The sequence below is a fragment of the Lissotriton vulgaris genome, chromosome 10, assembly GCF_964263255.1.
Source record: "Lissotriton vulgaris chromosome 10, aLisVul1.2, whole genome shotgun sequence".
Lineage (NCBI taxonomy): Eukaryota > Metazoa > Chordata > Amphibia > Caudata > Salamandridae > Lissotriton > Lissotriton vulgaris.
The window spans coordinates 39,495,008-39,506,379 of NC_141698.1; the positions used below are offsets into that span (position 1 = coordinate 39,495,008).

Below are 11,372 nucleotides of genomic sequence, written 5' to 3' on the forward strand. Positions count from 1 at the left end.
TAGCAGGGAAAAATTCAATAGGAAATAATGACACCTTGTGCAAGAGACATGAGCAGCATTTAGCAAATCAAGGGGTTATTATCTACTCTCCAGTGACTGCAACTACCGCTCACATTGAAGAAGCTACTAGTCACAGATCACTTCCACTCTATGAATGGTTAGCCACAGGCAGGGCAGGAACATTCCAATGCTTTGCTACCATAAGATCATCATACAGTTCCTTGCTAAGTACAATACAGTGTAAGCATCTCATTCCTCTAGCTTTTCCTTGCGATTCACAAATTGCAATTTGCAAATTGTGTGTTAAATGGTAACTGTGCCTTTCAATTTTCAAAAATACATCAACATTTCAGACCACACTAACCAATCTTTTAGAAGTTTACAAAAAGACATCTGCCTATGACCTTCTTCAGTCCATTCTTCATCCGATCATTTCTCAGGCTGTAGATGAAAGGGTTCAGCACTGGGATGATGATAGTGTATATGACAGACACCACTTTGTCCTTCTTGAGTGAATAGCTGGAGGGTGGGCGAAAATAGCTAAACAAAATGGTCCCATAATACAATATTACAACAGTGAAATGGGAAGAACATGTGCTGAAAGCCTTGCGTCTACCCCCGATTGAATGCATTTTCAAAATGGTTGAGATGATCAGGCCATATGAGATCACCATGGAAAAAATGCAGGCAATGGTTAAGATAAGCTCCTCTGTAACAATGATCAGCTCATTGATCGATGTGTCTGAGCATGAGAGTTTCAGCAGCGGTGGGACATCACAGAAGAAACTCTGGATCACATTGGATGTGCAGAAGGAGAGCCTGGTAATCATTATGGTATGCAGCAAAGAATCCAGCAGACTACCTACCCAGGAACCAGCAACCAGTAGGATACAGACCTTCCTATTCATCACCACGAAGTAATGCAAGGGCTTGCAGATGGCAACATACCTGTCATAGGCCATTGTTGCAAGCAGAAGGCTATCTATGTCCACCATGGCAATAAAGAAGTATAACTGTGCCATGCAATGTGCGAATGAGATGGTTCTGCTCTGTGAGAATGTATTGACCAGCAGCTGGGGCACGGTGACTGTCATTAAGCACATGTCCACTAATGAAAGGTTCCCAATCATGAAATACATGGGTGTATGAAGATGAGGGTCAACCACAATAGCTACCACGATGAGGGTATTGCTTACTAGCCCAACCAAGTACAGTGCAAGGAACAGTACAAAGAGTGCAGTTTGCCACTCATGGCTGTCAGACAGACCCAGGAGGATAAAATGCTTCACGTAGGTCTGGTTCTCAGTGTCCATTTTTCCCACCATCAACGATCTACCTGAAATAAACACATCATAGAGCAATGGATAAAAAGCAATCATCATTGACAAGAAGTAAATATACTGAGAGATACTGTCAAGTTCTAATGCATAAGTAACTGAGAGTTCTATCTGATTCATGACCCAGTTCCAAAAATGGGGATATATTATATTTTAAAAACAGAAATGCACATTGTGGCAGCACTCAAATAAAACAGCAAATATTTTATCATAGATGTTTGCCTTCAATAAGGCTCCCTCCTAAGGTCCCATGTTATTATAATAGATCACATAAGTAAAGGGTTGCACACCGTTTTTCAACCATAATTAACTTGTCATTTTAGACCAAATCTTTTCCGAGTGGCGTGCTCACTTTTTTACGTGCCAAGCCCACACTGCACGTGTAAAACATAAACAGCAAAATAGTGGGGTAATCCTTTAACCCCACTTCAGTGGCGACAGCCTCATTTTTCAAAGTGCATTTGCTTCCTTCTTTTCATCTGAAAAACTTTTTTTCTTTCTTTTTTTCATCCCATCTTAATCCCAATGTAATCCGTTGCACAATCACTTTACTTTTTATTATCTTTTCTTATTCTTTATATAGATTACCCCACTATTTTGCTGTTTATGTTTTGGTCTAAAATGACAAGTTAATTATGGTTGAAAAACGGTGTGCAACCCTTTACTTATGTGAATTTGTCGAATTAACCCCTAGAATGTTACTTAGAGATGATGTGTAGTATAAAACGACAGAGTTTAAAATGAATTTGAGTCCATGGTTATAATTGTTGGTTGTTAATACAAACTTCATTGTCATTTACAGTATGTTCCCTGACGAAGGACCAGATGGGTCCGAAATGCATTGGACATGATAAATAAATAAACTGCTTGAAAGGACCCACGTGTTAGTCGTGTTTTTGGTTGAGAGGTTCGGAAGGCCCGCCATCACATGAGAAACCTGGGAAATTTGCATTTGCCTTGCATGAGGATAAGAATAAGAAAAGATAATAAAAAGTAAAGTGATTGTGCAACGGATTACATTGGGATTAAGATGGGATGAAAAAAAGAAAGAAAAAAAGTTTTTCAGATGAAAAGAAGGAAGCAAATGCACTTTGAAAAATGAGGCTGTCGCCACTGAAGTGGGGTTAAAGGATTACCCCACTATTTTGCTGATTATAATAGATCAAACACCAGCATGCATTGGGCCCGATTATGACTTTTGGCCATTTGGGGGCGGTCAGCATGCCACTGCCACACCCCCAAGTGTTTCAGCTGCCAGTCCAAGCAATTGCAACTTAAAACTGGTCAGCGGGGCGACATGGCAGTTCCTGCTGCTGTGCCACTATAAAAGCTGGCAGTGCCTTTGAAAAAGGCAACATAATGGGAATGCAACACAAGGTTCCTGCATGGCATGGACTTTCAAGTCCATGCCATGCAGGAACTTGTGAGCATGCACATGGGGGGGGGGGCACATGGTATGCCTCCCTGTGTGCATCCACATGTGGACGAGGTACACGGGGCCCTGTAGTGTCCCCTTTTTTGTTTCCTGTCCACCACAGTGTTTATTGAGGAGGAATCTCCATGAAATCATCGTCGGGGAGGAAACTCGTGATATGCTGGGCGGGACTGTGACGGACGGACCAAGCATATTGCAGCCTCCTGACCGCCACTCAACCTTCAGGGAACGGCAGTCCTGGGGCAGTCTGGCTGCCCAAAGACAAATGGGACGGTCGGAACGCCAGTGTAGAGGTGGCTGGTCTACTACAACTGGTCCCCCATGAGTCTGGCCGTCCTCACATAGCCAGACTTGTAATTAGACATTTAGAGTGTTTTCAGTCTTTAATGAACAGTATAATTCTGAGCAATATTCAGTGAAGCTATCTTCCTTACTCAGTAGAGAACACAAAGACAGAATAAAAGAGACAGAATGTGTTATTGATACTCATTGAATGGTTATGTAGCAACCAAGATATGCGATTATCTAAAGATAGAGGAAATAATAAGGGCAGAGATCCAAGCAGTGGATGAATAAATGATCCATGCAGAGTCACTCTCCAGAATATTGATGTGAGTTGCCCATCGGTATAAGGATTCCAATGTACATTAAGGTTTGATGTATGTTTTGGTGGATTCTCAGACCTGGCACATTATTGATAGGGAAGAACCTGCCACTGATGTTTGCGAAAGTCTCGGAGACATGCATGTTAGAACTGTCAATCTTGAAGTGTTCTTCCCCCCAAAGGTCTTGCCTTCACCCCTTCCATTTTTGCTGACCTTGTTTTTGCTGTCCTTAATACGCTGCACACTTTACCATTGCTAATCAGTGCTAATGTACTTGTGTTCTCTCTCTAAAGCATGGTAGGATTAGCTTACACCCAATTGGCATATTTATTTTAATTGTAGGTCCCTAGTAAAGTGGCACTACCTGTGCCAAAGGACTGTAAATTAAATGCTACTAGTGGACCTTGGGCAATGATTGTGCTAACCACTTAATTAACCCTTCAAACATGTCCCAGGACTGCCATTGCAGCCTGTGTGTGTAGTTTTAAACTGCCATTTAAACCTGGCAAAATAAACCTTTTACCAGGTTCACAAAACGTCATTTCTAATACATTTAAGTTACCTGGACAGCCCAGAGGAAAGGGTACAGTGTATTTCAGAAGTTGCAAATGTACTTTTAAAATTTACATTTTCTGGTAGTGAAAAACTCTTCAGTTTGTTTTCCACTGCTGCAAGGTCTACCTCTCCCATAGGATAATATTGGAGTTCCCTCATTACATTTAAGAAGCTGTAACTTCCAAATGGAATCCGAAGACCAGTTCATGTTTGATGTCTTTGGGACGGTAATGACAAATCCTCTCTTATGGTAAAACTGGATTTTAAATTATGAGTATCATAATGCCATTTATGTGAAAGTTGGCATTTTCCTGCCTTAGCCATTAAGTGTCTGATTTTTGGAGCAGGCCATTATGCCACTGACCCGCTCCAGGACTGCCAAAGCTGCCCACACACTGCCTGCCAGGTCACAAGTTTAAATCTGGTGTACTGTCCTGTGGCCCACTGTGCTGCCTTATAAAGGCTCGTAGGAGAGCCTTAGAAAGGCAGTGCCCTGGACCAGCCAAGTCGCATTCAATACGGTATGGACTTAGTCCATGCCGTCCTGGAACTAGGGGTGCAAAGAAAGGGGGGCACACCATGTGCCCCCCTGCATGTACCCCTGTGCACAGGGGTAAGAGGGGTACTTGTAGGGTTCCCTTTCTATTCTCGCCACCAGCAGTAACATCGAGGAAGAAACTCCATGACACTGCTGGCAGCGAGGAAAGCTGTAAAATACTTGGTAGTGCCGCATGGCACCACCTAGCATATTGCGACCCTGCGACCACTGCTGGAGCACCAGGGAATGTGGTTTCCTGGCAGTTAAGGTGGTCTTATGGGGGTCCAACTGCCGCAGTTGTAATACTGTAGGCGGTCCCGCAGTGCATAAGTTGTCGGACCACCACTGGTACTGCAGAGGTCCTACATTTTAATTAGGCCCTTAGTATCAGCAGCCTATTTCTTTAAATCAGTTAATACCCAGTCCCGAATACCACTGAAATCTCACATATTCCTAAATAAGCCTCTCGAAGTGTACCTCCGTTTCCCTCATGTACAGCACCATGTCATCAGCATACATGGATACTGCAAGCTGTCGTAGATAAAAGTGTAATGCTGCCTTAGTATACATGCTAGCCGCTCGAAGACCACTGTGAATTCTAGTGGCGACAGGGGCACCCCTGCCGCGTGCCGCGATGTATTGCAAATATCCCAGATGTGTCTCCACATTGATTCGCACATGTGCTATGGGGACAGTTTATAAAAGCCTGATCCAATTAGTATAAACCATCGGCACCCCCATGTGATGTAGTATCACAAACATATATTTCCAGGAGATTAAATCAAAAGCTTTAGCGGCGTCCAAAAGTACCGCCACCACAGGCATCGCAGGTTCTAGTATAAGCAACACTGCTAACAGCGTATGCCGGTTATGCAAGGTGGACTGAGCAGGCAAAAAGCCCGATTGATCCGGGAGCATCATCGTGGGTAATAATAAACAAAGTCGAGTGGCAACAACTTTTTCCAATATCTTCACATCAGTGTTTATAAGCGATAATGGCCTGTACGAGTCACAACTATTGGGCAATTTACCAGGTTTCAACAATGCAATTATCAGCGCCTCTTGGAGGGTGGCAGGTAGGCGCTGCTTCTCATATGCTTCCATATACATATCATAGAGTTGGGGTCTAATAAGTCAATATACTCTTTATAGAATTCTCCAAGAAAACCATCTTCTCCTGTAGCTTTCCAGTAATGGCCTCCCTGATATCCTCTATTGTTATCTGTTTCTCTAGAAAATCATGCTGCCCCCGAGAATGCCATACCAGTGCAATATCCTCTAAATAGTCTGCAATCTCTGGCTCCTCTGCCGACTCACGGACAGCATACATTTTTTCATATTGATGTACAAACGTGTTGAGTATGCCTGGCATTTTATATTGGACATTATTCTCGCTGGAGATTGTTTCTTCTAAGTGTGTTCTTGCCCATGGTCCTGCAATCCGACTGGCTAATGCTTTTTTAGGCCTACCCCCTTCTCCATAGCTTCTAGCTCTGACCCTCCTGGACATATGATGTTGTGTTATGTTATGTTATGTTATGTTATGTTAATAATATCTTATATAGCGCATGTTCACCGGGTGGTTTCTTGGCGCTAGCTATAGCCTGTACTGGAACCTGGGGCGGCTTACACATGGACCTGTGAGAACAGCCAAGTTTTTAACATTTTCCTAAAACTTAGGAGGTTGTTACAGGGTCGAATTTCTAGGGGAAGGGAATTCCAGAGTCTATGAGCTAAAGTTGCAAACCAGCAACCACCCTGGCGTTGTAGCTTAAATGACGGAGTAACCAAAGGTTGAAGACTGGCAGAACGGAGGGTGCGGGAGGGGGTGTACCTGGGTAAAAGACATTTAATGAATTTGGGGCAGCAATCATGCAGGGACTTAAAGATAATGCAGGCCGTCTTAAATACTAGCGTTGAGAGATGGGAAGCCAATGAAGTTTTCTTAACAGGGGTCTGGCAGATTGCCATCTTGGTTGCTGATGGATTAATCTAGCCGCCTGGTTCTGAACTAGCTGGAGGGGCTTTCTGAGAAAAAGTGGTAAGCCCAAGTAGATAGAATTGGCGTAGTCCAGGTGAGATAGCACCAAGGCTATCACCACCTGAATCAGAGCCGAGTGGGTGAGCATGCAACTGATCTTCCTAATCCTGCGCAGTTGAAAAAAGCAGCTGGATACCACTATGCCTATATGGGTTTTCAAGGATAAGTCACTATTAATAGTCACCCCCAGGCTTTTTACTGAAGAAGAGGGGGTAGAGTGAGAACCAAGTTCTGTGGGCCAATAGTGTGGGCCCCAGAAGGTTTGACTGCTCCCATTCAGGATAATCTCTGTCTTACCAGGGTTCAGCTTCAGGTGGTTTTGATCCATCCACTGGCGGATGTGGAGCATTGTGCCCTGGAATTGCTGGATAGACTCTCGGGGAATTATCGATCGTAAAAATCAGCTGAAGATCGTCAGCATATTTGAAGGTGATAGTTTTATTAGCCTTTACGGACTTAATCAGGGGTAGCAGATACAAATTAAATAGCAAAGGGGAGAGCGAGGATCCCTGAGGGACTCCACAGGTTGGGAGTAGTTTAGAGGCAGCGAAGGGGGCCAAGCTAACCGCTTGGGTGCGGCCGCTGAGGAAGGACGCAATCCAGCTACGGGCTGGGCCACTAATGCCAGCCTGTTCGACACGGTCCATTAAGATGTCATGATCGACCGTGTCGAACGCGGCAGAGAGGTCCAAGAGTACCAGGGCCTGGGGGATTCCCCGATCAGCATTACCTCACATGGTGTCCAGTACCGCTAAGATTACAGTCTCAGTGGAGTGGGCGGGGCAGAACTCTGCTTGATGAGGGACCAGATGATCTGTTTGCTCAATGAAATTAGACAGACAAGTGACTACATGAGCTTCGAAGACTTTGGCCAGATATGGAAGCAGAGAGATGGGCCTATAGTTGGTAAGATTCTGGGTGTCCATTCCAGGTTTTTTTTAAGAGGGGGACCACAACTGCATCCTTAAAGGCTTCAGGGACCCTACCCTGCGACAAGGACTCATTCAGAAGGGTCAAGATGGGAACAGAAAAGACCGAAAAGACGTCCTTTAGAATATATGGGGGACAGCAGTCCCTAGGAGAGCCAGATTTTACCCTAGCTAGAAGAGCCTGTAGGGACTGAGCATCTATGATTGAGATGTGGTGTAAGGTGTGTGGATTGGATATACCTCTTGTTCTGCTATATCATTATATTCAGTGATTTTCTCTCTGATTTCTGCCAATGTGGTCTCTGTAGTTGTTGCTTCATACTCCCTTTCCAATCGCCCCTGGTCTAGTTCAAGTTGGCGCATCCTTCCCCGGAGGGACTTGAGCACCCTGCCAGAAGACTTATACAGGTACCACGACTTGAAGCACTCCTGAGGCGGAAAGCCGGGAGATTGAGCTCGTGTTATTTTTAAAACTGTGTCACTGTATTTTGTGTTTTTAAAACGCACTTGCACTTTCTGAGCCCCTGCTCACCTGACTATTGCTGGGATTCACCTGCACAGCGGATTCTATCGCTGATTGCCGGTGGGGAACAGCGCTGCCGCCTTCGCGCGCTTGACCCTCAAGCCACGCCCACTTTGAGGCCACGCCCACTCCCTGCACTACTTAGTCGCGCTGACTCATTAGCGCGCCTAAACAACTTGAAGCACTCCTGAGGCGGAAAGCCGGGAGATTGAGCTCGTGTTATTTTTAAAAACTTGTCACTGTATTTTGTGTTTTTAAAACGCACTTGCACTTTCTGAGCCCCTGCTCACCTGACTATTGCTGGGATTCACCTGCACAGCGGATTCTATCGCTGATTGCCGGTGGGGAACAGCGCTGCCGCCTTCGCGCGCTTGACCCTCAAGCCACGCCCACTTTGAGGCCACGCCCACTCCCTGCACTACTTAGTCGCGCTGACTCATTAGCGCGCCTAAACAACTTGAAGCACTCCTGAGGCGGAAAGCCGGGAGATTGAGCTCGTGTTATTTTTAAAAACTTGTCACTGTATTTTGTGTTTTTAAAACGCACTTGCACTTTCTGAGCCCCTGCTCACCTGACTATTGCTGGGATTCACCTGCACAGCGGATTCTAGCGCTGATTGCCGGTGGGGAACAGCGCTGCCGCCTTCGCGCGCTTGACCCTCAAGCCACGCCCACTTTGAGGCCACGCCCACTCCCTGCACTACTTAGTCGCGCTGACTCATTAGCGCGCCTAAACAACTTGAAGCACTCCTGAGGCGGAAAGCCGGGAGATTGAGCTTGTGCTATTTTTAAAAACTTGTCACTGTATTTTGTGTTTTTAAAACGCACTTGCACTTTCTGAGCCCCTGCTCACCTGACTATTGCTGGGATTCACCTGCACAGCGGATTCTAGCGCTGATTGCCGGTGGGGAACAGCGCTGCTGCCTTCGCGCGCTCGACCCTCAAGCCACGCCCACTTTGAGGCCACGCCCTCCGACACAATATCAATGAACCCTCCCCGGACGCGCAGCGGGCGCGCCGAAGTCGCGCCTAAGTCAAGCCCGTCTGCGGCCTTCTGCGGTCGTACGCGGTCGTACGCGGTCCAGGGCCACACCCCCTGCTCCGCTAGATGACCACATACGGTGGAGCAAGCAGGACTTATTGAACTTACGCCGCAACATCGATGAATCCTGCAAGCATAATTTATGCGTGGAAGATGACATGGGCTGCGAACACTGTCACTTCTCCTATGACCTCGGTAAGAATACAACTAGTATGGGCTATACCTTACACTGCGGACTGCTTAATTTACGTTCATTAAGAAAACACAGGCTAGACCTATATGATCTACTCACTGAGAAGCAATGGGATCTTGTGTTTCTAACAGAGACATGGTTAGACAATGAGTCTACACCTGATGCCCTTGAGGCAATTCCAGTAGGGTATACAATACATAGACAGGACAGACCCACAGGCAGAGGAGGTGGCATCGCAATCATAGCTCGAGAAAACTTGCGATGCCAACTAGACAGCTCTCCCATCCTGGACAGTGAGGCAGGGAGCTTCATTGTTAAAGTAAACAATAACTATACGCTAAAGGGCATGTTAATTTACAGACCCCCAGGCCCTATAGCCAGGTTTTAGGAGAGTCTGGTTGAAGGTATTATGGAAACCGCAATGTGCAGAGACAAGTTTCTGGTACTTGGTGACCTTAATCTACATCTTGATAATCCCTCCGATAGCGTCAGTAAGAATTTTAGTCAGGCATTAAGAGCCCTCCAACTGAACCAAAATGTTAGTGGTCCTACCCATCAGTTGGGTCATCTGCTGGATCCCATATTTGTCAATTGGGGGGAAGTAGAAGCAATGACCCCTACTCCCATTCCCTGGTCGGACCATTATCTAGTCCCTTTTACCATTCGAATCCCCGGAAGTAGACCCCCGCAGCCAACAGTCATGTATCATCTCAAACGGAAATGGGCGACTTTCCCCCAGTCTAAATTCTGCGAAGCATTGACTAAAGGGGGGAGCCCCGGGGGGGATGATGCTGACACAGCCAATGCTAACCTCTGCATACGCATTAATGAGGCACTAGACTGCACAGCTCCTCTTCTAAAAACCAAATCTGGGGGCCGTGCAAAAAAAACTGCCCCATGGTTCAACGATGAACTAAGAGTCCAGAAAACCGCGCTGAAGAGAACCGAAAGAGAATGGCGCAAGACTTTCTCTAAAGAAACCAGAACCATCTACTTGACCGAGAGGCGATCTTACCATGCCCTAATCAGAAAGTCTAAAACAGCATATTATACGTCTAGAATCAGCGAGGCTGGTAATTCGGCGAAAGAGCTGTTTTCGCTCTACAAAACTCTTTCGAGCGGAAAATCAGCCATTGTCCCTGACGACTGTTCGCCAGAATTGTGTGATAAAATCGCAGACTTTTTTTCAGAAAAAATAACCAAAATCTACTTGGCATTCCCAACACAACCCATAACCGGGGCAGAGTTTGTTGAAAGCCCAAGGGAGTGGGGAGATAAACAAAGACTGACCAACTTTGTTACCCCGCCCCCGGAAGATCTTCTAAAAATCTGTAGATCGGTGAAGTCGGGCTCTCCACGAGACCCGACCACACCCAAACGCCTGACGGATAGTCTGGTGGCACTGGAACCCTACATCAGACATCTACTAGATGTATCCATTAGCACCATGACAGTACCCAGAGATTGGAAAAAGGCGGTAGTTCTACCCCTAAGGAAGAAACCAACCATCAGTTTTGAGAAACTGGATAACCTCCGTCCAATCTCACTCCTTCCCTATCTAGCCAAGGTGGCTGAAAAAACGGTCAATATGCAACTAATGGACTTTGTGGAAAAGGCGGCCTTATTACACGACACTCAATTCGGCTTCCGTCCCCGCCACTCAACGGAGTCTGCACTCCTAACAGCGGTGGAGACCCTACGTCAGGGGGCGGATGAGGGTCATACCATGGCCCTCATCCTATTGGACCTGAGTGCAGCATTCAACACTGTAGCGCACGTCAACTTGCTACAGTGCCTGAATAATGGAGGTATATCTGAAGCTGCACTCCAATGGTTACAATCCTTCCTGACAGGGAGAAGCTTCCAAGTCTGCCAGGGTGACCACTACCATAGAGACATAGGTTTGGGACAGGGCGTTCCCCAGGGTTCGTCCCTGAGCCCAACCTTGTTCAATCTCTATGTCTCTCCAGTGGCTTCGATTGCCGTGAGTCATGGATTGAACATTGTGTCATACGCCGATGACACGCAGCTGGTTATCTCCCTCTCGCGTGCACCCGGTCTTGCGATGGACAGTTTCAGGGACTGCATGCAAGAACTTGCAACCTGGATGTTCACCAACTGCTTTAAATTAAACGGCAACAAGACCGAGGTGCTCGTTGTGGGGGGGGGGGAATC

General features: G+C 46.3%; 1 protein-coding gene across 1 annotated transcript; it reads right to left on the reverse strand.

Moving 5' to 3' along the window:
- Positions 1 to 371: 371 nt before the first annotated feature.
- Positions 372 to 1,325, reverse strand: LOC147684474 (olfactory receptor 1F1-like). The gene has a single exon (XM_086939645.1). The coding sequence runs from the start codon at positions 1,323 to 1,325 to the stop codon at positions 372 to 374; it is 954 nt and encodes a 317-aa protein (XP_086795771.1).
- Positions 1,326 to 11,372: the final 10,047 nt, after the last annotated feature.

Excerpts from the sequence above, each read along its gene's own strand:
- LOC147684474 (XM_086939645.1), bottom strand. The coding sequence starts at position 1,325 with ATGGTGGGAAAAATGGACACTGAGAACCAGACCTACGTGAAGCATTTT.